The sequence below is a fragment of the Paramisgurnus dabryanus genome, chromosome 10 (genome assembly GCF_030506205.2).
Source record: "Paramisgurnus dabryanus chromosome 10, PD_genome_1.1, whole genome shotgun sequence".
Lineage (NCBI taxonomy): Eukaryota > Metazoa > Chordata > Actinopteri > Cypriniformes > Cobitidae > Paramisgurnus > Paramisgurnus dabryanus.
The window spans coordinates 25,370,049-25,395,925 of record NC_133346.1 but is presented as its reverse complement, the minus strand read 5'-3'; the positions used below and the strand labels follow the sequence as shown (position 1 = coordinate 25,395,925).

At 37.8% G+C, this 25,877-nt stretch overlaps 1 protein-coding gene and 1 long non-coding RNA gene across 3 annotated transcripts in view; one reads left to right on the top strand and one right to left on the bottom strand.

Moving 5' to 3' along the window:
• snx30 (sorting nexin family member 30) overlaps window positions 1-1,275 on the top strand; it is a 31,089-nt gene extending 29,814 nt beyond the window's left edge. Inside the window, exon 9 of the mRNA XM_065240595.1 lies at window positions 508-1,275. Within this exon, the coding sequence (XP_065096667.1) occupies window positions 508-579 (72 nt within the window). The 3' untranslated portion in view covers window positions 580-1,275. The remainder of the gene's footprint in view (window positions 1-507) is intronic.
• An 8,532-nt stretch (window positions 1,276-9,807) lies between these two features.
• Window positions 9,808-11,635, bottom strand: LOC135718509 (uncharacterized). Of its 2 annotated transcripts, none has more exons than XR_010520865.2 (5): window positions 11,100-11,635; window positions 10,464-10,557; window positions 10,245-10,378; window positions 10,059-10,162; window positions 9,808-9,948 (listed from the first exon to the last, which is right to left on the bottom strand). It is a non-coding gene; the product is annotated as an uncharacterized lncRNA (long non-coding RNA). The 2 variants fall into 2 exon arrangements; XR_012337693.1 differs by lacking the exon at window positions 11,100-11,635 and adding an exon at window positions 10,829-11,078.
• Window positions 11,636-25,877: the final 14,242 nt, after the last annotated feature.

Here is a 25,877-nt window from a genome sequence, read left to right as displayed (position 1 = left end):
CCAAGATGCATATGCATATTTTTCAGACAAAAACATTTTCAGTTATTTTAGAAAATGTCTTCGAGGTTTCAGTTAATCAAATGTAAAGTTACGAGGTCCACTCCTTCAAGTCCAAAAAATGTGCATCCATCCTTCACAAAATAAATCCATACGGCTCCACGATGATCAACAAAGGCCTTCTGGGGGTAATCTGCGCCATTTTGTTGTAGAAATATCCATATTTAAAACAACAACTAGCTTCCGGTAACGCCGCCATCTTAGTCGCATCCGCATTCAAGATGAGAGCTTACTCCGTTTATGGAGGGTCTGTGCTGCTGCTCTGTGCCTCTGCCCTCTGAATTGTCATACATCACTAAGAAAAGTGTGTACACTACGCTGAAACTCTCTCCTGAATACCGAGGAGTCTAAGATGGCGGCATGAAGAGCATTTCCTGTGAGGCATTATACTTTTGTGAAAATCATGAAAAGCGTTAATAATGATTTTCTGTTTGTCCTTTTATCTCATAGTGCCTTGCAGCATGGGAGTCCCTGATTCTGCAGTTACAAGACAAGCAGGAAGCAAAATGTGAAACAAACTGAGCATATTTTTCATCAGGTTCTTTTGCAACTTCTAAGCTAAGAAATGTGTGACCCTGTGAGGAGGGTGTGCCCCTGGACCTTTTCCACCACAATAAATATATTTAATGGGGCATCAAGAAAAGGGACGCAAACGGAGTGGACAAGCTACAAGAAATCCATTTTGTAAAACGTCTCTATTTGTGAAACCCCATCCAAACCCCCTTCCTCTCTTTCTGGCAGGATTTTTAAAAAGATGTCATTTATCTCATCTCCAGCCAGTGCTAGATCTGAAGAACCACGGTTCTGAGAAACTTGAACTGTGTAGCATGGAGCGAAAGACAGGAAAGGGGAAGTTTTCGGTGGTGTCAGAAATGTGTTGTTTTTAGTGAAATGTTTGCCAATAATTCTTTTGTAAATGCTTGTTTCAAAGCTGCTTGGTTAAAGGAACAAATATGTCAGTGTTTTCGTATATATATATATTTTTAATCAATTAAAAGTCAGCTGAAGGTTTGCCAACATTCCTCTTGCCAAAGATGTGAAACGAAGTTGGATTTTTCATTTCAGACATTTGCTTTTTTCAGAGAATCCTTGGACATTGGCATCACGCTTGCCTGTAATGGCGGCTTTCTTATTATACTTTGAATTAAGGTCGCAGAGGTGAAATGAAGAATGTTTTTCTAGATATACTTGACCTCATTAAATATTTATGAGAACATGTGTGTTATAATTGTTTTTACTTGTCTTAATGGGGTTATTTGTAATTAACATCTAGGTTCGTAGTTTATACTTGCAACAGAATCTCAGGAGGGAGATCACCTCCAATGTTTTTATAAATACATAACTACTTATTAGGGGTGTCACGATTCTCCAAATCATCGATTTAATTATATTTTTGAATTCCAAAGAACAGCTTTTTGCCATTTTTAGACTAAACTTTTATGAAATATAATATCTGACCTTGAACTTGGAGATGCCCTGCCATGTTAGTCGTGCTGCCAGTGGAAAAATATGTTACACGCGCATACCTGATATAACAAAACTTCCTGTCAGATAAACATCTGTCAGTACTTTGCACCTTCAAAACACGCTTTTATTATCTTCAGATGAGACTGTGAGGATGATGCGTGTGGTTTTATTTCCCATATAAAGAGTGTGTGGTGTCCCCTGCATCTGCCATGCCATCTTTTAAATGGCTGTGGCTAGCGAAGTTAGAGAAGGATGACTCGCAGCACTCAACACATGTTTTTTTTCCGCTCTGCAATCCGACCTGACGTAACGTGAGGGCGTAGCAGCATCGACGATTCCATTTTTTTTATTCGAAGTTCGAGGTTGTGACTTAAGTTCGAAATTGTGACACCCTTATTACTTTGTTAAAAAATACATGAAAGAGTTTGATGCATAATGTCTGTTACATTAAAACAACATTACGATTTTGGAATTTCAACAATTACAGCTCCAAAATAAAGTTGTTTATTTTACCCTTATTTTAAATTCCATTCCAAACCTGTATGGATTTATTTAGTGAAACATAAAAAAATCCAGAATGTAACAGCCGATATTTTCATGCAATTATAGTGAAGAAGAATTTACTTTCAAACTGCAAAATTACATGACAGTAGTCAATATGACTTCTATTATTCAATAGAATGGAATAGGATTTTTATTACCACATGACTGGAAATTATGGTATGTACAGCTCTTCAAAACATATGAGCAGTGGCATGTTTACCATTTTATTTTAAACTGCTTAACACAACACAAAATTCTTACAGTTTTGTAAAGTAAAAAAAAATTTGTTTAAAAAATAAAGATTATGTCCATTGTCTTTATCTAAATGATACAGGATCCTTATCTGTTAAAAAAAGGTCTTGGGTTTTTCCCTAAGGCAATGGTTCCCAAACATTTTCCGCTGGGTCAGTCAGTGTGGGTGTGATGCAGCTTCTGGTACACAATTTCAGCAAGTCCTTAGTGGTCCAGTGGTAGACCCGGGTTCGAATCCTGACTGGTGCAGGAAAGGTTGATCTATTGATCTGATTGGCCCTTGTCACAGCCACGTGTACAATTTCTTAGCTTTCCAAGAGCTTTTTGGTCAGCTGTGGTCAGAGCTAATGAGCTGCACACATGGCTATGACATTGAATAAAGAAGTTGACAAAATACAGTTACATCTTTAATTCTATATTCTTGAACAATGACCTCTTTCAGATCCTGGATGGAGAATGACGTTCTGCTTGTCTTTTTAGAACTCCCCATACCTCAACCTGGGGTTGAGGTCTGAATCACTTTCACCCTGTGCTTCTTCTAAAATAAATTAGAGACCTTAGATGTGTGTTTCGGGTCACAATCATGTTAAAAGATTGCCCGGTGACCAACGGCACAGAGTTATGGTAGCATCTTCTCTTTAAGTATTTCACAGTACATCTGTGTATTGTATTCATGATGCCGTCTATAAAATTCAACTATCTGACACCTGCAGCACTCATGCAAGCCAACAAAAGAACACTGCCACCACCATTCTTTACTTTTGGTACCATGCATTTTTCATTGTACTCCTCACCCTTGCCACACCATACAGTTTGGAACACCTCAGAGCCACAAAGATTAATCTCTGTCTCTCTCATTACTCCAAAGTATAGAGAGCTAAAGACCCAATAGTCTTTACCTTTCTCAATATGAGCTCAAGCAAAAGGCTTTTTGTGCATTGGCTTTACCAGTGGCTTCCTCTATGAATGACAGCCATGCATGCCTCTCCTTTGCACTATACTGTACCTTTGTCGTGTGGAGTCACTGGAAACACCACAGATTGACTTTCTAATGATTTAGCCAACTGTGCTGTACTTGCATGATGAAACCTTGACCATTTTGTGCAAAGAAATGATCTTATTTCTCATGTCTTGAGACATTTCTTTACCATGTGGCGCTATTTTGTCACCATTACATGAGAGTGGATTTTCTCTCTTAAATACCACCCTCAATTTCCAGTTATCCTGTGGCCACCTGTGTGATTAATTATATTCATCATTTCCTAATGAATTCCTGTTAATTACACTTTATTTTAATTTTTTTGCTAACATATTCATCAGGGTGTACTCATTTTTGCATCACCCCATTTGATTTAAATTAGTTATTTTTTGTGTTCTAAAGATGGTCAGTGACTTTTACTCTTTTGTTAATAAAAAAATAAATGTTTAATAAAACTTTTGTAAAAAAGAAAGCAAATTGGTCTCATATTTACTAACAAATGGAGAAAAATCTTAATTTTCAAAGGGGGTGTACTCATTTATGCTGTTCACTGTATGTATATCAGTTAGAGTTCATGTGTTAGCCTACAAATAGTATGAGAGGAACACATCTTTCACTCTTAACCAAACTAACAAACTAGCCAATTAGAAGTAGAATGTTGTGGGTGTTTAAAATGTGTGGTTGAGATCCAGCTGCAGATGCCGAGCAGAGCAATCTAATTGAAAAAGGACTTGCATGGAGAGAAAGAATAGGCAGAGACGGGCAGCATTTTAGTAGCTGGTGTAAGAAATTAAGAGAAGCAGATGCTGTCTGTTTTAACTCCGTAGGCAGTAATATAAATATCAGGAGTGTATTAAAGCATCACAGGATTACTCATCGAGGTGAAATGCTGTCTCGCAATATCTGTATAAAGTTGCGTTTGTGTCAAAACATTTTGGTTGCATTATATTTTTCTGTAATCGCATGCGTTGAAGGGACACAAGTCAGCATTTTTATGTTAATAAATCATCTTCATAAGTCGGCATATGGTTAAATGACTCATTACAGGACGAATGAAGACTCTCTCGCCCGCCCCTACGGCCTGTAGGAAGAATACCCCACTTGCAAGTTCGCTGTATCCGACCCGCCGTCCTTCAGTCTCACAAAGTCTCAGATATCGCGAGAAGCAGGATATGTTTATGGCAAACAACACAAAGGCAGATGAACGAAACATGGCTAGCGATTGTTGCAAATGGTAGAGCCGGTGATGAAGCAGCGAAAACCATTGACTGAAGATTCCAAGAAAAAATATATATAAATATATATATATATATATATATATATATATATATATATATATATATATATATATATATATATATATTATTTATAATTATATTATTCTCATCCCCACTCTACCAAAAACACAACAAAACATGAAAGCAGTAGTTAACCTTGTTCATATCAGTCGTTCACGGTAAAAATATTATTATGCTTGACAACACAATAAAAAAAAATCAGTTGGAAAGGAAATATTACTTACCTCGATAGACATAACTGGATTGGAAATAGACGGTTCCTCTGCTCAGATGGGTTGACAGCTGATAAGCTGGGTTGTGACGGGGGAGGGACAACAGTTCGTTTTTACGACAGTGTGTTTGAAAGTATTTACTCCCAGACACTAGGGGGAGCTGCTAGAGAAATAACACTCAGACTTGCCTGGTGTCCCTTTAACGGATACATCTATAAGCCAATTCACACTGGTTAGACAACTACCAACTCCAACAGATACCAACAGACACCGACATTCTAAATTCTCATTTACTTTGATCCAACAACTGCCAACAGGGGTTTCACACTGACCCAACAGAATCATCTGTTGGAATCTATCTGACCAGTGTGAATTGGCCTAAAGCAAACCAGTTCAAACTTCATTCTGACGGACACGCATTCGCTGATGGTTCGTGAATCTGGTTTGTGTGTGTGCAATACCACATGCGGTATAATATAATAACAAACACACTTTTGTGGATCTGGTTTGCCTGCATATGTGAGTGAAACGCGGAACTATTGACTGTTATGCTTTGCCAAAAGAACTATGCAAAAGACAAATGCCTTTGACTAGGTGCCGCTGAGTCGCAAGCCCGGAGCTCTGTTGAGCTTATCATCTAAATCCTATTTTCTATCTATTTCTATTATTTCGTTTATTTTAGGAATATTTTACCTTGACGATTACTGAATTGTATTACTAGGCGAAACGATTTATCACTAGTAACACCCAGTGTTAGCATATAGCCTGCTAGTATCACCAGTCGGTGCCGGCTGGAGTTAGCATTGCTTACAGTCTGTTTACTGTAAATCTGCCTTCCTTGGCGATCTAATGGCGGATTCATCCAATGTATGCTTTTCTGACCTGTCCACACCAGATCCAGAAGCTGTGGAGGAGATGCTGCCCAGCCTTTGCAGATACAGCGTGCCTCACATCACCCTGGCTCCAGACGCCCGCAGGTGACCGAGGCGGGCAGCGAGCACCCCACGCAATGCAGCTTTACGGGCCGAGTTCGGGTGAACGAAGACGCCATCGCCCAGCATGAAAACAGTAAGACTCCGCTTGTTTTGTAACCTGCAATACTTGTCACATGTACAGTTTAGCTTCTTCCGTCAGCATGGAGGGTTCTACATGTGCTAAGTGGATTGAAGTAGTAAGGCTGACGGAGAAGGTTGCAGAACTAGAAGCACGCATCCAAATGCTAGTTGAGCACAGTAAGACCGCTAATGTTTATGTTACGAACAATGTTTTGGGTGCGCCTAGTGTTAGGCGTAAAACAAATGGCTCGGTTCTGAACATCAGAGTCAAGGCGGCTGACTAACTGGGTGACTGTCAGGCGGCATAGTCATATCCGGTGCCCAAATAACGTTCCTGCAGTAAATTCTAACAGATTTTCCCCACTCAGCAATACACCTGCTGAGACGTCTGTTAAAAGTGCCCTGGTTATTGGAGATCCTATTCTCTGACCTGCTAAAGAGAGATGGCCTCCATCCGTCACTGGAAGGAAGTGCTATACTCTCTAGAAATCTGACCAATAGTCTTACTTCTGATTTAGTCTGTCTATCCAGGGCCCAGGTCAGGAAACAGACAGATCGGCTTACCCGTCCGTCTGTTAGCTGCCTTGACATGTCAAGATCACATATATCCCAACACATAGAGCCTTTTTTACCAGAGTATCAACACATTTCGACCGTGTCTGTTCCTCGAACAAACAAATACAGAGCTACGTTTACCTCGTCTCGTACAAATCTTATTAACATAAAATTAGAAAACAATACATTAACTCTTTCACCGCCAGCGTTTTTAAAAAAAGTTGCCAGCCAGCGCCAGCGTTTTTCATGATTTTCACCAAAGTTTAATGCCTTCCAGAAAATGTTCTTCTTTAAATAAATAAACATACAATATACCAAATGAAAGAACAGACCCTCTGCTTTCAAACAAAAAAAACCGTTTCATCCTACCTTTAGTGGTTCTTTTGCAATCAGCTTTTGAATATGGGTAGGTTTTTGCAAAAACACCATATTTTGAGCAAAAAGCAAAAATAATTTCATATTTGTGACGGACTTTTCATAGAGATCCGATTCAGAGCGATCTTTAGAACAGACACGGACATGCAGCAGCTTGCCATAGGGCAATACTTCCGGTTTTAAAAAGTTGCGGAAGGGTGCCACCTGGTGGATAATAGCGGTATTGCGGATAGACGGAAAATCTCGTCATTGGCGGGGAAGCGTTTTCTCTTAATTGACGAGATATCTCGTCAATGGCGGGGAAAGAGTTAACAGATGAAACTCAAATGTTAAAATTCGGCCGCCTTAATATTAGATGCACTCTGTTTAACAGAAACCTGGCTTAAAGCAGACGATTACATTAGTTTAAAGGAATCCACCCCAAAAAACAGCTTTCTTTCGTTTTAGCTACCATCTACAAACCTCCGGGCCACCACACAGATTTTCTTAAAGAAATTGCAGATTTTCTGTCTGAGCTTACAGCCACTGTTCTCTTATCGTTGGTGATTTTAATATCCACCTGGATAACCCAAAATATGCATTAGGAAGAGCGTTACTGGATATTCTAAATTCTCTCGGTATTAGACAAAACGTGTCAGTGCCCACGCATACCCGTTAGCACACATTAGACTTAATTCTGTCACTCGGACTCAATATTAATGACATCGAAATATCACCCCAGAGCGATGCAGTTTCAGACTATTGCCTTCTGTCATACACGGTACTTCTAGATAGGATCACTCAGTCTACAACATGCTACAGACTAGCCAGAACAATAATTTACACCACTAAAGATAGCTTTATTAGCACCCTTCCAGACCTGTCCCAAATAAAACATGTAGCAGATAACCGTGAAGATCTGGATATTGTAATTGAAAACCTGAACAAAGTTTTTTCTAGCATGGTGGATGCTGTTGCTCCCATTCGAAAAAAGAGAATCAAAGAAAAAATGCCAGCTCCGTGGTATGACCATCATACTGCAGCCCTTAAAAAAGTAGCTAGAAAAATAGAAAGAAACTACTGAAGCACAAAGTTAGAGGTATTGCGTGCAGTATGGAAAGAGAGTGTTCAACACTACAGACAGGCTATAAAAAATGCCAGATCTACCTATCTCAGCAAGCTTATTAAAGAAAATCACAATAACCCTTGTTTCCTCTTTAGCACAGTTGCGAAACTGACTAGAAACAAAATTACGGTTATTAGGGAAAACATAGAAGCTACGCAAGCAGCCACCACTCTACCCAATAGTACATTTAACACTAGATTACCATACAAACATCTTGAGTCATTTAAAGCTACTACAATAGAAGAACTCTCTAAATTAGTAACATCATCCAAATCATCATCCTGTATGTTAGACCCCATTCCCACAAAATTACTTAAAGAGCACCAATTATGCTAATAAATTAGCACGTTAGCACGTTATTGTAATATCCCATAGTACATACATGTTATTAAAACTTGAACTAATGCACTGTGAGTCTTATAAATTGCTTACATACCTCACCGATTTCTGCATGTCTGGAAAACGCTCGGATTTAGTTCCTGTCTCCGCCTCCCAAAATGTCTAGTGTATTCGGATTGGTCAGATGACTACTCAACTGTTATTGGTCAACTGGGTTCGGCGTGTGTTTGAAAGGTTACGCCCCTGACTACGCGTGGGTTTTCCGGTTCTGACTGAGAGTCACAGGCAACGTAAACAAGCGCTATATTTCTCTATAAACGATGGTGTCTGTACTGCCTTATCACTTCAAGCTCGATCCAAAGAGTTCAGACAGCCGTTACGATATAAACGATCTCCGTCAATGAACGCGATTGGATTTAACTTTTTTAGGTGTCCTTAGCTCTGCCAGAATGCTAAACGAAGACGAAAATGTGTTGCAAAGACATCCAAAAGGTAATTATAACGTACTACATTACTGTGCAAACTATATGGAAACACCAAATGTAGCACACAGAAAGTATTTGTTGAAATGATTATAAACTATTTCATTTGTTAACATTATTTTACTATAGTAAACTTTATTATAAAAGACCGCTTACATACTATATTACTGTGCAAACTATATGGAAACACCAAATGTAGCACATAGAAAGTATTTGTTTAAATGATTATAAAACTATTTCACTTATTAACATTATTTTACTATAGTAAACTTTATTATAAAAGACTGTTACATACTATATTACTGTGCAAACTATATGGAAACACCAAATGTAGCACATAGAAAGTATTTGTTTAAATGATTATAAAACTATTTCACTTATTAACATTATTTTACTATAGTAAACTTTATTATAAAAGACTGTTACATACTATATTACTGTGCAAACTATATGGAAACACCAAATGTAGCACAAAGAAAGTATTAATTGAAATGAATGTTCTACATTATTTCACTATGGTAAACTTTTTTTATGAAAGACTGCTTACTTATAAGTGCTATGTTTTTACTTATTAGGTTTAAGGAGAATGTAACAGGTTCCAGGGCCTCTTACCTGCGTGATTCATCATCCAGGTTTTGCACAAATTGTCTAAATCCCTACACACAGAACATTTATTGTACCGACTATAAGCCTTTGAGGTGCAGGACTAGAGTAAGTTTTATTACATTTTTAAACCAATAACACTAAAGTATCATTATAGTAACAAAGTACCCAAAAGAACAAAAGATGTAACTTTAAAGAAAATATAATAGTCAGTCAAAAGTTTTTTTTATTTATTACAAATATATATTTAAATGTTAAACAATATATAAATAAACATACTTTAGTAACCATATTGTGCTCTTGTTTCAAAAATTGTTCAATTCATTTCTTACAGCTATCTATTCAGATAAATGGCATATCAAAGCTTTGTCAGCTGGTGCTATTTAAGACGACACTATAAGGTTATCATCCTGTCGTGTGTTGTTCTCCAGATACGCTTGGAGCTTCCTGATCAGATCGGTCACAATTTTGGCTTTCGACGACCCCTGCACTGAAGATGGCATGCAATCACGTCCTCCTTTGAAGGTCTCTCAAACTGTGATGCCAGGTCCATTGGAATCAGGGCTTCCTTCAGCTTATCTTCAAATACCTCATCAAACACAAGCCTGATCACATCCTCCACATAACTGTAGAAATATTGCAGTCAATAAATCTTTTGTTTTGATCATTTATTTCCCTGCTTCATACATTAAGTTTTTAATTATGAATGTATTTGAAATAAAACATTACTGCTTACGGTATGTCACTTGTGTGTTTTGGGAACATAGCCTTGTACTTTCCCTCTCCTGCTTTTGTTACGGCTTGGTGACATTGTAATGGATGGCTGCAAGGTACAAATACCTGTAAAATATAAACAAGCAATTAATTTATTGTAAAAGTAAATACTACTTTATTTAACACAGTTACTAAAATACTTAAATACCTGCACAGCATTCCAATAAATGAGAAAATAAATTTTATTTTGCTGCAAATCTGAAATCTCAGGCTACGGACGGCAAAGGCATCCACTGATGATGGTGATGGAAACATTGTGAAACGATGCTACTGCCTGGGTTCCTATTATTATGCAGAGAAAAAAAACTTTATACATCTAAGACTGGTAGTGGTTTCACTAGCTAAATACATCATATGTGTTACACACCTTTGCTCCTCATATGCCAGTCTGACTCCTTGTACTGTGTGTAATGATGTTGCATGTTTGCATACAGTGTAGAAGGATGTGTCCAGCTGCGAATCTAGGATATAGACAAATAAAACAAACATGTATTCAGTCAAAAAGACATATTATAACAATAGAGTACAACGACTATAACTCGTTAGACTATTCATTAAAACGTTAATGTATTACATATTACATGGCCCAACATTAGCAACACACATTATGTGTTTACTTCGTTTCAAAATCTAAGAAAGCTTCAAGTAAATACAACAGTAAAATACATATAACTTTAAACAAATCATCTGTACTTAGAGTTTCTTGAGTTTGATCATGAGAACAAATTTTACCGGTAACAGTTTAGCTGGTATTTGTATTTGTATTTAGCTTAGCAACTTAGCAAGTTTGTAAACATGTCTAAACCAACATAGATAAAAAAAAACGATAGTCTGCATAATTCAACATACACGTGTGTAAATATGGTACGTTGTTTATGAAATACAGTATTACAACACAAAACAATTAGCTTGCAAGCTTAGCTCTACACGCACATTATGTTAATCTCCGGTTACCGGTTACGTAATGTACAGTAAAAGGCAAATAATAAACGTGAATACTTACAGCCTGTGATCCAGAAGTGCACAGTAATCCAACTTTCAAGAGGAGACTTCGCGCAAATCCAGCTTCGGTTCATGAGAAGCAGTTATTGTGAAAACTCCGTGAACAACTTCTGACTGGATTTTTCCGGAACCGTATTAAACATGATGTCCTCTGTGGAAGTCCATAAAGTGCTATTTTGCCCTCGCATCTAAAGAGACAGCGTCTACTCGAGAGATTTAATCGCTTAAACAATGAAACAAGAGTTTGCAAACAGAGTCAAAGCAGGAGCTCACAACCTCCGCCATTTTAGCTCTCTTCTGACTCGGCGCTCCCCACCCCCGTCTTTGAGGGCGTACCCAAGCAAAGCAGAGAGGGCTGAACTATGATAATGTTGGTCTTATCTACGTCACCAATCCCAGGAAGTAAACTGTTGCCTACAATCCGAGTGTTTTTTGTAGTCCTCGAACGTTAGAGACGATAACTCGCGTCATCGTTTTCTTTGAGGTATGTACTTTTTGAATATCGTTAGCATGTACTAATGCACACTTACACACAAAAGGATGTTTAAAACGTGTATCCCATAATAGGTGCTCTTTAAAGGAGTAGTCCACATTATAGATGGGGCCCATTGACTTACCATAGTATTTTTTTTCCTACTATAAAAAGTCAATGGACCCCATCTTTAAAGTGGACTACTCATTTAAAGAGGTATCCACTGTAGTGTCAGACACAGTACTAAATTCACAGTAATTCTCTAACTCATCGCTTATCGCTAGAATTAGGATACGTTCCAACAGCTTTCAAACTAACAGTTATTAGACCGCTCATTAAAAAACAACACCTGGACCAGGGAGATCTTAATAACTTAGACCAATCTCAAATCTACCTTTTCTGCACATTCTTAGTGAATAATAGTATATATGAAAAGTTCCAATCAGGATTCAGGCCCCACCATAGCACAGAGACAGCACTGCTTAGAGTAACAAATGACCTCCTTTTAACATCCGATCGTGGTGAAATCTCAATCCTTATATTATTAGACCTCAGTGCAGCCTTTGACACAATAGATCACACAATCTTACTCAATAGACTAGAAAACTATGCTGGCATCAGTGGTCAGGCGTTAGCCTGGTTTAGATCGTATCTAACCAATCGATATCACTTTGTTTACGTAAATGAGGAAGATTCATATCCCTCCCCGGTTAAATACAGCGTACCACAGGGATCAGTTTTAGGCCCTATCCTATTTACGTTATATATGTTACCTCTAGGAGACATTATCAGGAAACATAACATACGTTTTTACTGCTATGCGGATGATACCCTGCTTTACATCTCGTCACATCCTAGCGAAACCCACCAGTTCTCTAAGCAAACAGACTGCATTAGCAATATTAGTGACTGGATGGCACATAACTTTCTTATGCTAAACTCCAATAAGACAGAGATACATATTATCAAACTGAATCGCTCCAAAAATAATATGTCAGATTACAAGTTGCCCATAGATTGCTGCACTGTGGTGCCATCTTCCACGGTTAAGAACTTAGGCGTGATGTTCGACAGCAATCTCATATCTCCAACGTCTGCCGCACAGCATTCTTCAATCTTAGAAATATCTCAAAACTACGCCATATGCTGTCTGCATCAGATGCAGAAAAGCTTATCCACACTTTTATGACCTCTAGAATAGACTATTGTAACTCGTTACTTGGGGGATGTCACGCAAATCAGGTAAACAAGTTACAGCTGGTTCAAAACGTCGCTGCAAGAGTGCTTACTCAATCTAAAAAGTATGACCACATAAGTCCAATTCTGGCATCTTTACACTGGCTACCAGTTAAATATTGCATACAATTTAAAATATTACTAATCACCTACAAAGCCTTAAATGGCCTAGCCCCCTTGTATATTAAAGAATTACTATCAGAATACAATCCATCATGTACACTGCGATAACAAAATTCTGACCACTTAATTATCCTTAGAATATCAAAAGTGTCTAAAGGTGGTAGATTCTTTTCCTACTCAGCATCTAAGCTCTGGGATGATTTACCAAATAATGTTCGAGTATCAAACACAGTCAATCAATTTAAATCTAAACTTAAGAATTTCTTCTTTAATACAGATTTACTACTGATTACAGAAAGCAATCGTTGCACCATAAATTTGAAGTGAATACTGTAAAATTAAAGTTACATAATTCAAATTATGTTGTGATTTTGCCTTTCGACATTAAATTCGATTCAATTCAATTTTATTTATATAGCGCTTTTCACAATTGTTAATTGTTTCAAAGCAGCTTTACATTAATATATGTAGGAAAAGCATAGAAAAGCGAGCTTAGTAGTAATGTAACGTATACAGTAAAGTAGTAAGTTAAGCCAAAGGTGGCGGACTCTCCAGGGGATGAAAACCCCCTAGGAGAAAAACCCTCCTGGCTAGTCCAGGGGGAAAACTCCTAGGAGGAGAAAAACCCCTGAGAGAGATACATATATATTTATATATATATAAATACTATCGGGGTATGTGAACGGGTATACGAATTAAACTGGTTCCGCCGGTGGTCATTGGTCAGGCATCGGCTGGGCATCACGTTGAAGGACGGTCAGTAGATCAGTAGTGTGATGACCTCCACAGCAGCAGGAACTGGGTCTGTTGATCTCATTGTCCTCGGGGTCAAGGACGAGACAGGGAGAGAGAAAAAGAATCCTATTAGCGTAGGGGCCGTTCACATGTAATGAAAGTGTCATACAGTATTGTGGTTTAAATCAGCTCGGCTCCAGACAGGCTAACTATTGCGGCATAAGTATATTACCCAGATGAGTTATGTGAATGCTTTGTTCTAGACAAACTATTGCGGGATAGGTACATTTACTTGACATTTTATGTGGATGCTTTGTTAAATGCCACCACTTATTATTCTATAAACATTAAACATGTTTTGACCATTGGTGAATCTCATTTATCAAGTTGTGTATGTGGCTTGTGTGCCCTATTTTTACCATATATATATATATATACATATATACCCTTTCTGGTCAATGTATCCCTGCCTCTGCTTAATTATTTTTATCCCTGGTGGGGATAAATAAGGCGTTTAGGGAGGCGCGTGCGGGTCCAGTTCGTGACTAACGTAATGCATCTGTCTTTTCTATCATTTCACTGTAGCACAGTATCGCAGTGTAACTTAAAGTTAACGTTATTATTTTAAAAGCAGCAGTACAACTGTTTCCACTGTAATGGTTTAACTTTGCAATCAATCCGTTGTTCAGCAAAGGCTAGCCTAGAGAAGTAGCCTATTAACCGAAGTAAAGTGCTGTAATGTGAACTGTCAATGCGATAGAACAATAAAATCCGAAATGGACCACCCACTGTCATCGCTAGCCTTCTGATACAAATAGTTTTGCCATTTATAAATAAGTGTTTTGACATGAGTGGCAATGGCATTATCCATGGTACTGGGAGGGGAATTTAATTCTTGCGTGTTTTCTCGTTGTGCATGATCACAGTTCATATATGTGCGGAAAGATAAGCTATTAGAGTAAAAACATTGGGTTAGGCTGCTTCATGAGTTAAAAAGAAAAAAAGATTTTACAATTCCTGCAAATGCAGTGATGAAGTTCATGTTCTCATGTTTTATTTTTATGAATTAAAATGTTTTGAAATGTGCTGTGGACAAAGACACATTCATTTTTTTCTCTTTCGCGCAGGTTATTACAAGATTGTTAAAGCTCCTTGTGTGAAACTGGCATCTTGATTATGGTCAATACAATCAGGCTGGTCATTGGTTCAGTTAGGAGGATGTTAATCCAGACTATGCTGTTTTTGTGGTCTCTGTGCTCATGGGAGAATTATACCAATACTTTAGGAGACCACAGCAACTGCACAGACATTTAGAAACTCAACAGGCAATCAAACTAGATGTTTGTAAGAGCATTAGTAAGATTATTGATTTTTAATAACAAGGAGCCTGTAGAGATGGGCAGGTTCATATACTACTTTATAAGCCCCCATCATTTTAAAGACCACTTAAGAAGTTTTTAACAGGAGTGATTTACAAGGCCAACCTATAAAAAGCAAAGCAGCTGACCACACAGTTCTAGGAGACCAAAGCAACTGGAAAGAAAACTTTAACATCTCAAGGAAGGATGAAGCTATTTGTTTTGTTAAAATAAAAGAGAAATTGCATGCAAGAAGCCTTCCATAAAAGTACTGGAGAAGAAGGGAAGGGTAGATATGACCAGATTCATTGTCCCTCACGCCACTGCCCCTATTAGGATTTTAAACTAGGGCCTTCCACATGGAAGACAAAGGCATTACCCACTGCGCCACAGAGGACTTGCTGCCAGGCAAGGCACAAACATAGAGTTGATGCTTGTAGAATCTGCTCAAATTTGGTTTATTACAAAGATAGCTTCAACAGCCATTCTGAAATCTGTGATTTACTGAAACATTGCACTAGCTGAGAATTGGACCAAGGATATAGCTGGTTGTTACTTTATTCAGTAACAAGATTGTTAAAGCTCCTTGTGTGAAACTGGCATCTTGATTATGGTCAATAGAATCAGGCTGGTCATGGATCAGTTAAGAGGATGTTAATCCAGACTGCTGTTTTTCTGGTCTCTGTGCTCATGAGAGAATTATACCAATACTTTAGGAGACCACAGCAACTGCACAGACATTTAGAAACTCAACAGGGAATCAAACTAGATGTTTGTAAGAGCATTAGCAAGATTATTGCTTTTTAATAGCAGGGAGCCTGTAGAGATTGGCAGGTTCATATACTACTTTATAAGCCCCCATCATTTTAAAGACCACTTAAGAACTTTTTAACAGGAGTGATTTACAAGGCCAACCTATAAAAAGCAAAGCAGCTGACCACACAGTTCTAAGAAACCAAAACAACTACAAAGAAAACTTTAACATCTCAAGGAAGGATGAAGCTATTTGTTTTGTTAAAATAAAAGAGAAAGTGCATGCAAGAAGCCTACCAGAAATGTACTGGAGAAGAAGGGAAGGTCAGATATGCCCAGTTTCACGGTCACTCACCCCACTGCCCCTATCAGAATTTGAACCTAGGGGCTCTGCATGGAAGACAAAGGCATTACCCACTGCACCACAGAGGACTTGCTGCCAGGCAAGGCACAAACATAGAGTTGATGCTTGTAGAATCTGCTCAAATTTGGTTTATCACACAGATAGCTTCAACAGCCATTCTGAAACCTGTGATTTACTGAAACATTGCACTAGCTGAGAATTGAACCAAGGATGTAGCTGGTGATTACTTTATTCAGTAACAAGGTTGTTAAAGCTCCTTGTGTGAAACTGGCATCTTGATTATGGTCAATACAATCAGGCTGGTCATTGGTTGAGGTAAGAGGATGTTAATCCAGACTATGCTGTTTTTGTGGTCTCTGTGCTCATGAGAAAATTATACCAATACTTTAGGAGACCACAGCAACTGTACAGACATTTAGAAACTCAACAGGGAATCAAACTAGATGTTTGTAAGAGCATTAGTAAGATTATTGCTTTTTAATAGCAAGGAACCTGTAGAGATGGGCAGGTTCATATACTACTTTATAAGCCCCAATCATTTTAAAGACCACTTAAGAACTTTTTAACAGAAGTGATTTACAAGGCCAACCTATAACAAGCAAAGCAGCTGACCACACAGTTCTAGGAGACCAAAGCAACTGCAAAGAAAACTTTAACATCTCAAGGAAGTATGAAGCTATTTGTTTTGTTAAAATAAAAGAGAAATTGCATGCACGAAGCCTTCCATAAAAGTACTGGAGAAGAAGGGAAGGGCAGATATGACCAGTTTCTTGGTCATTCACCCCACTGCCCCTACTAGGATTTGAACCTATGGCTTTCCGCATGGAAGACAAAGGCATTACCCAGTGCACCACAGAGGACTTGCTGCCAGGCAAGGCACAAACATAGAGTTGATGCTTGTAGAATCTGCTCAAATTTGGTTTATCACAAAGATAGCTTCAACAGCCATTCTGAAATCTGTGATTCACTGAAACATTGCCTAGCTGAGAATTGGACCAAGGATGTAGCTGGTTGTTATTTTATTCAGTAACAAGATTGTTAAAGCTCCTTGTGTGAAACTGGCATCTTGATTATGGTCAGTACAATCAGGCTGGTCATTAGTTGAGTTAAGAGGATGTTAATCCAGACTTGCCTTGCGTAGCAGGAAGTCCTCTGTGGTGCAGTGGGTAATGCCTTTGTCTTCCATGTGGAAGGCCTTAGGTTCAAATCCTAGTAGGGGCAGTGGGGTGAGTGACCAAGAAACTGGTCATACCTTCCCTTCTTCTCCAGTACTTTTACTATTGCAATGTTTCAGTAAATCACAGATTTCAGAATGGCTGTTGAAACTATCTGTGTGATAAACCAAATTTGAGCAGATTCTATAAGCATCAAGTCTATGTTTGTGCCTTGCCTGGCAGCAAGTCCTCTGTGGCACAGTGGGTAATGCCTTTATCTTCCATGTGGAAGGCCCTAGGTTCAAATCCTGGTTGGGGCAGTGGGGTGAGTGACCATGAAACTGGTCCTATCTGCCCTTCATTTCTTCTCAAGTACATTTATGGTAGGCATGCAATTTCTCTTTTATTTTAACAAAACAAATAGCTTCATCCTTCCTTGAGATGTTAAAGTTTTCTTTGCAGTTGTTTTGGTCTCCTAGAACTGTGTGGTAAGCTGCTTTGCTTTTTATAGGTTGGCCTTGTAAATCACTCCTGTTAAAAACTTCTTAAGTGGTCTTTAAAATGATGGGGGCTTGTAAAGTAGTATATGAACCTGCCCATCTCTACAGGCTCCTTGCTATTAAAAAGCAATAATCTTACTAATGCTCTTACCAACATCTAGTTTGATTGCCTGTTGAGTTTCTAAATGTCTGTGCAGTTGCTGTGGTCTCCTAAAGCATTGGTAGAATTCTCTCATGAGCACAGAGACCACAAAAAACAGCATAGTCTGGATTAACATCCTCTTAACTCAACCAATGACCAGCCTGATTGTATTGACCATAATCAAGATGCCAGTTTCACACAAGGAGCTTTAACAATCTTGTTACTGAATAAAGTAACAACCAGCTACATCCTTGGTCCAATTCTCAGTTAGTGCAATGTTTCAGTAAATCACAGATTTCAGAATGGCTGTTGAAGCTATCTGTGTGATAAACCAAATTTGAGCAGATTCCACAAGCATCAACTCTATGTTTGTGCCTTGCTTGGCAGCAAGTCCTCTGTGGCACTGTGGGTAATGCCTTTCTCTTTCATGTGGAAGGCCATAGGTTCAAAGCCAGGTTGGGGCAGTCGGGTGAGTGACCATGAAACTGGTCATATCAGCCCTTCATTCTTCTCAAGTACATTTATGGTGGGCATGCAATTTCTCTTTTATTTTAACAAAACAAATAGCTTCATCCTTCCTTGAGATGTTAAAGTTTTCTTTGCAGTTGTTTTGGTCTCCTAGAACTGTGTGGTCAGCTGCTTTGCTTTTTATAGGTTGGCCTTGTAAATCACTCCTGTTAAAAACTTCTTAAGTGGTCTTTAAAATGATTGGGGCTTGTAAAGTAGTATATGAACCTGCCCATCTCTACAGGCTCCTTGCTTTTAAAAAGCAATAATCTTACTAATGCTCTTACAAACATCTAGTTTGATTGCCTGTTGAGTTTCTAAATGTCTGTGCAGTTGCTGTGGTCTCCTAAAGCATTGGTAGAATTCTCTCATGAGCACAGAGACCACAAAAACAGCATAGTCTGGATTAACATCCTCTTAACTCAACCAATGACCAGCCTGATTGTATTGACCATAATCAAGATGCCAGTTTCACACAAGGAGATTTAACAATATTGTTACTGAAGAAAGTAACAACCAGCTACATCCTTGGTCCAATTCTCAGTTAGTGCAATGTTTCAGTAAATCACAGATTTCAGAATGGCTGTTGAAGCTATCTGTGTGATAAACCAAATTTGAGCAGATTCTATAAGCATCAACTCTATGTTTGTGCCTTGCCTCGGAGCAAGTCCTCTGTGGCACAGTGGGTAATGCCTTTGTCTTCCATGTGGAAGGCCCTAGGTTCAAATTCTGGTTGGGGTAGTGGGGTGAGTGACCATGAAACTGGTCATATCTGCCCTTCCTTTCTTCTCAAGTACATTTATGGTTGGCATGCAATTTCTCTTTTATTTTAACAAAACAAATAGCTTCATCCTTCCTTAAGATGTTAAAGCTTTCTTTGCAGTTGTTTTGGTCTCCTAGAACTGTGTGGTCAGCTGCTTTGCTTTTTATAGGTTGGCCTTGTAAATCACTCCTGTTAAAAACTTCTTAAGTTGTCTTTAAAATGATGGGGGCTTGTAAAGTAGTATATGAACCTGCCCATCTCAACAGGCTCCTTGCTATTAAAAAGCAATAATCTTACTAATGCTTTTACAAACATCTAGTTTGATTGCCTGTTGAGTTTCTAAATGTCTGTGCAGTTGCTGTGGTCTCCTAAAGCATTGGTAGAATTCTCTCATGAGCACAGAGACCACAAAAACAGCATCGTCTGGATTAACATCCTCTTAACTCAACCAATGACCAGCCTGATTGTATTGACCATAATCAAGATGCCAGTTTCACACAAGGAGCTTTAACAATCTTGTTACTGAATAAAGTAACAACCAGCTACATCCTTGGTCCAATTCTCAGTTAGTGCAATGTTTCAGTAAATCACAGATTTCAGAATGGCTATTGAAGCTATCTGTGTGATAAACCAAATTTGAGCAGATTCTACAAGCATCAACTCTATGTTTGTGCCTTGCTTTGCAGCAAGTCCTCTTTGGAACAGTGGGAGATGCCTTTGTCTTTCATGTGGAAGGCCATTGGTTCAAATCCTGGTTGTGGCAGTCGGGTGAGTGACCATGAAACTGGTCATATCTGCCCTTCCTTTCTTCTCAAGTACATTTATGGTAGGCATGCAATTTCTCTTTTATTTTAACAAAACAAATAGCTTCATCCTTCCTTGAGATGTTAAAGTTTTCTTTGCAGTTGTTTTGGTCTCCTAGAACTGTGTGGTCAGCTGCTTTGCTTTTTATAGGTTGGCCTTGTATATCACTTCTGTTAAAAACTTCTTAAGTGGTCTTTAAAATGATGGGGGCTTGTAAAGTAGTATATGAACCTGCCCATCTCTACAGGCTCATTGCTATTAAAAAGCAATAATCTTACTAATGCTCTTACAAACATCTAGTTTGATTGCCTGTTGAGTTTCTAAATGTCTGTGCAGTTGCTGTGGTCTCCTAAAGCATTGGTAGAATTCTCTCATGAGCACAGAGACCACAAAAAACAGCATAGTCTGGATTAACATCCTCCTAACTGAACCAATGACCAGCCTGATTGTATTGACCATAATCAAGATGCCAGTTTCACACAAGGAGCTTTAACAATCTTGTTACTGAATAAAGTAACAACCAGCTACATCCTTGGTCCAATTCTCAGTTAGTGCAATGTTTCAGTAAATCACAGATTTCAGAATGGCTGTTGAAGCTATCTGTGTGATAAACCAAATTTGAGCAGGTTCTACAAGCATCAACTCTATGTTTGTGCCTTGCCTGGCAGCAAGTCCTCTGTGGCACAGTGGGTAATGCCTTTGTCATGAGCACAGAGACCACAAAACAGCATTGTCTGGATTATCATCCTCTTAACTGAACCAATGACCAGCCTGATTGTATTGACCATAACTAAGATGCCAGTATCACACAAGGAGCTTTAACAACCTTGTTTCTGAACACAGTAACAACTAGCTACATCCTTGGTCCAATTCTCAGCTGGTGCAATGTTTCAGTAAATCACAGATTTCAGAATGGCTGTTGAAGCTGTCTGTGTGATAAATCAAATTTTGGCAGATTCTACAAGCATCAACTCTATGTTTGTGCCTTGCCCAGAAGCAAGTCCTATGTGGCGCAGGGGGTAAAGCCTTTGTCTTCCATGCGGAAGACCGTAGGTTCAAATCATGGTATGGGCAGTGGGATTGAGTGACCATGAAAGTGGTCATATCTGCCCTTCCATTCTACTTCAGTACTTTTATGGTAGGCTTCTTGTATGCAATTTCTCTTTTATCTTAACAAAACAAGTAGCTTCATCCTTCCTTGTGATGTTAAAGTTTTCTTTGCAGTTGTTTTGGTCTCCTAGAACTGTGTGGTCAGCTGCTTTGCTTTTTATAGGTTGGCCTTGTAAATCACTCCTGTTAAAAACTTCTTAAGTGGTCTTTAAAATGATGGGGGCTTGTAAAGTAGTATATGAACCTGCCCATTTCTACAGGCTCCTTGCTATTATAAAGCAATAATCTTACTAATGCTCTTACAAACATCTAGTTTGATTGCCTGTTGAGTTTCTAAATGTCTGTGCAGTTGCTGTGGTCTCCTAAAGCATTGGTAAAATTCTCTCATGAGCACAGAGACCACAAAAACAGCATAGTCTGGATTAACATCCTCCTAACTGAACCAATGACCAGCCTGATTGTATTGACCATAACCAAGATGCCAGTATCACACAAGGAGCTTTAACAACCTTGTTTCTGAACAAAGTAACAACTAGCTACATCCTTGGTCCAATTATCAGCTAGTGCAATGTTTTAGTAAATCACAGATTTTAGAATGGCTGTTGAAGCTGTCCGTGTGATAAATCAAATTTGAGCAGATTCTACAAGCATCAACTCTATGGCTTATTCAATTTGGAATGCGCACTTTGCGTGATGAAGTTTGGAGAAAATCTAAGGATGCTCGAGTTTGTAAAGATCTTCACATCAGTTTTAAGGAAGACTTCTCCAAGGATGACAGATTGGCCCGTGCTAAATTATGGCCATTCAAGAGGCCCGTCGGAGAGGAAAGCGTATGTATCTTAAGGAAGGCTATGTGCTGATTGACAACTAGAGAGTGGACCCAGACTGAATTTCTTTTTTTTTTCGCTTGTTTGCATTATTGATACTGTTCTGAGGTTGGTTTGTACCTGTTATATGGCTATTACAAACTAGTAATGGTCTTTTTTGTGGCTAGTATGATTTTTCATTCCTGTTCATGCTCGGTTAATTTTATATTTGACTCTGCACATATCTAAGTTTTCTTCTCATGTTATCCTTGTTGTCGTTAAATGCAATTAACATTGCTTTTCAAACCCCTTGCAAGGCAATTTTTCTTTATTGCAAGGAGCAGAAGGCAAACTGTTTTTTTTTGTTGCAAGAAACACACTCTGAATGTGAGGACACACGTTTTTGGAAACTTCAGTGGGGAGACTTTGCCTATGTCAGTCATGGCACTTCTCATTCAGCTGAGGTTATGATTCTGTTTCATAGGTTTCAAGGTGTAATCATTGATCAAAAAAGTGATCCGAATGGTCATTGGCTAATGGTTACTGTTGAGATTGACAACTTTAAATTTAGCCTAATCTGTGTATATGGTTATAATTCTAAAGCCCTTAACAAATTATTTTATGCTGATTTTTGTGTTCAGATTAACCAATGGAAGATGACATATTTAACAGAGGAAGTTATTGTAGGGGGTGATTTTAATTTGGTTCTTGATATTGCAATTGACCGTCCGTTCTCTGGAGGGCGCCTTCACACCCTTGATGATATTTTCAACAATATGGTTTCAAATTTAAATTTGACTGATTGCTGGAGACTTAAGGATCCTGAAGTTAGAAAATACACATGGTTCAATGTATCTAACAATGGTCAGTGCTCCAGAGTGGACTACTGGCTTATTCCCTTTAATTGGATTGATAACATTTCAAAATGTGAGATCTATTCAGCCCCCTTAACTGATCATTGCTCAGTGACTTTATCTCTTATCATAAGTAACATCAAGCGACCTCAAAACTCAGTGTGAAAATTTAATAATAGTCTATTAGCTAATAAAGAGTTTTGTGAAGAAGTTGAAATTCTTCTTAATGAGGTAATGTCTTTAGATTCTTCTTATCTTAACAAATGGGAGTGGTTTAAATTTAAGGTTAGGGAGGTAGCAATTCGTAGGGGAAAACATTCTTCTCATCAAAAGCGTATCAAACAAAATGTAATTGTTACAAATATTAATAGATTATCTTCTAAAGCCATGTTATCTGATGAGGAGAAAGCTCAACTATTAGATTTAAAAACTCAATTAGATTCTTTATTTCTAGATAAAGCCAATGGTGCCTTTATTAGGTCTAGGGCTCGATGGATAGAGGAGGGTAAAAATAATTCTTCCAACTTTTTTAATCTTGAGAAACATAGGCAAACCAAAAAGAAGATATCCAAATTGAGCATTAATGGTATGGTTACTGAAGATTTAAGTTTAATCAACAAGGAAGTAAGAGATTTTTACAATAATTTATATTGTTTAAAATACTCTGAGGCAAACTGTGAATCCTTTTTTAAAAAAATTCAAGGGTGTATCGACTTAATTAAGGATGACTTTAAGCTCACTATGGAGGAGGATTTAAAAATTGAGGAGTTAGATAAAGCAATTATTAAAAATCACCTGGCTTAGATGGTTTAACAGTTGATTTCTATATTTTATTTTGGAGGGATATACGTCTGCTTTTATTTGAAGCCCTTTGTGAATGTATCTTAAAGTTGAGTCTCTCTCCCACAATGAAGCGTGGTTTAATTACATTGATCCCAAAGACTGATAAAGATTTGCTTTCTATTGACAATTGGAGACCAATAAGTTTGTTGGGGACGGACTACAAATTATTCGCTTTTGATTATGCCATTCGACTTGATAGTGGCTTGTCTGATGTCATTTCTGAATGTCAATTTGCCTTTATGTAAGGAAGGAAAATTCATTTTCATACTAGACTGATTTTTGATATGTTGGACTACAGTCATGCAATAGAGAAAGAAAGCCTAATTTTATTCCTTGACTTTTATAAGGCTTTTGACTCTTTAGAGCATGGGGGATACATTTTGGGGATAAATTTTGTAACATAGTCAAAATATTATATTCAGACATATCTAGTTCGGTTCCTTGGGATCTGAAATAACTCCTAGCTTCATGGTGTCTAGAGGGATTCGGCAAGGATGCCCCATATCTCCAAAATTATTTATTTTAACAACACAAATGCTCACTTTGGCTATTTTCAATAACTTTGATTTGCAAGGCATTAAAATCTTTGATAGGGAATTCAAGATAAGCCAATTCGCAGATGATACTGCATTTTTTTTAAAGGATAAAGGTATGGTTGATATTGCACTAAAATTAATTAAGAGTTGTGTCTTGTTGCCTATTCACTCCTGTTCTGAGAAGTCTATTGCCTCAATAAATGTACAAAATGAGGTTAAATATCTGGGTTTAACAATCTCTAAGGATGTCCGTAAAATCGAGATGATCAACTTTGAGAAACGTTTTTTTCTCACAATTTCACTCCACACAATTCAGTTCTGTGGAATAATAGAACAATTTTGATAAGAAGAAAATCAGTATTCAATGCTGATTGGTTTGACAAAGGAATTGTTTTTGTTTCTGACTTAATGGATGATAATGGTGCTTTTCTGTCATATGAAAATTTTGTGTTACGCTGTAATCTAACTTGTACTCGGAGAGAGTATCTAAGAATCTGTAAAGCTATTCCTCTTCCTTTGGTCCACCTAATACGTAGCACATTGACTTATTCCATTGTTACTCCTGTATTGCTAAATTTATTGGTTGGACCTTACAAATTACTTGGAAAAGAATTTCATAACAAGGTTGCCACAGATGTTTTTAAATCTAAATTGTATCACGACTATAAAAGGAACTGTGTATCTCTAGAATTTGGGGATCTGTTGACAAAGTCCTTTTCTAAGTATGTTAAATGGCCAATTCCACCTAAGGTCAAAGAAACACACTTCAAAATTTGTCACAAGATTTACCCAGTCTCCACTTTTCTTCACAAGCGTTTTAAATTTGACAAGGCGGGATGTGTTTTTTTGTGATTTTTCTGATGAATCTTTGGATCATTTGTTTTTTACCTGTCCCATTTCAAACCAGTTTTGGAATGATGTCAGAAATTGGCTGATTTCAAAAATGCCAAACATCCCTGTGTTTAACATACACCACATTTTATATTACGTTGATGGTTTAAATAATCCATTATCAGACATTGTAAACATTGTTCTTCTTTTTAGTAAATATCATATCCATTATTGCAAGTGGAGAAATTCTCACCCATGTTTTCAACACTTTATGAGTGAATTTAAACTATTCCACTCTTTACTGAAACTACTGAAGAACTGTCATCCTTTGAAATTGTCCACAAACATATCAAAAGTTCTTGTCCTCTAAAATTGTATGTATGTATGTATGTATTAGTACTATTTATTTTTTGCAATCCTTGCAATCATTGTGTATCCCCTGTTGTTGTTTGTCTTTGAGTTTTTTTATATATGCAGTTACCTCTACGAGTTGTTGTATTCTTGTTTAAAGCACAATAAAAAAAATGTTGTGGATAAAAGGGAATTTAAAAAGTATTTCCCATTGAAATTAAAAGTTTGTGTATATACAACATGTAAAAGCTTAAACTCTTAAATGAAGCAAATGGAGCGTAATATGAAGTATAATAAATGTCACTGACATGCATTAAAAAAAAAAGCTGTCTGTGTGATAAACCAAATTTTGGCAGATTCTACAAGCATCAACTCTATGTTTGTGCCTTGTCCAGCAGCAAGTCCTCTGTGGTGCAGTGGGTAACTCCTTTGTCTTCCATGTGGAAGACCCTAGGTTCAAATAATGGTATGGGCAGTGGGATTGAGTGACCATGAAAGTGGTCATATCTGCCCTTCCATTCTTCTCCAGTACTTTTA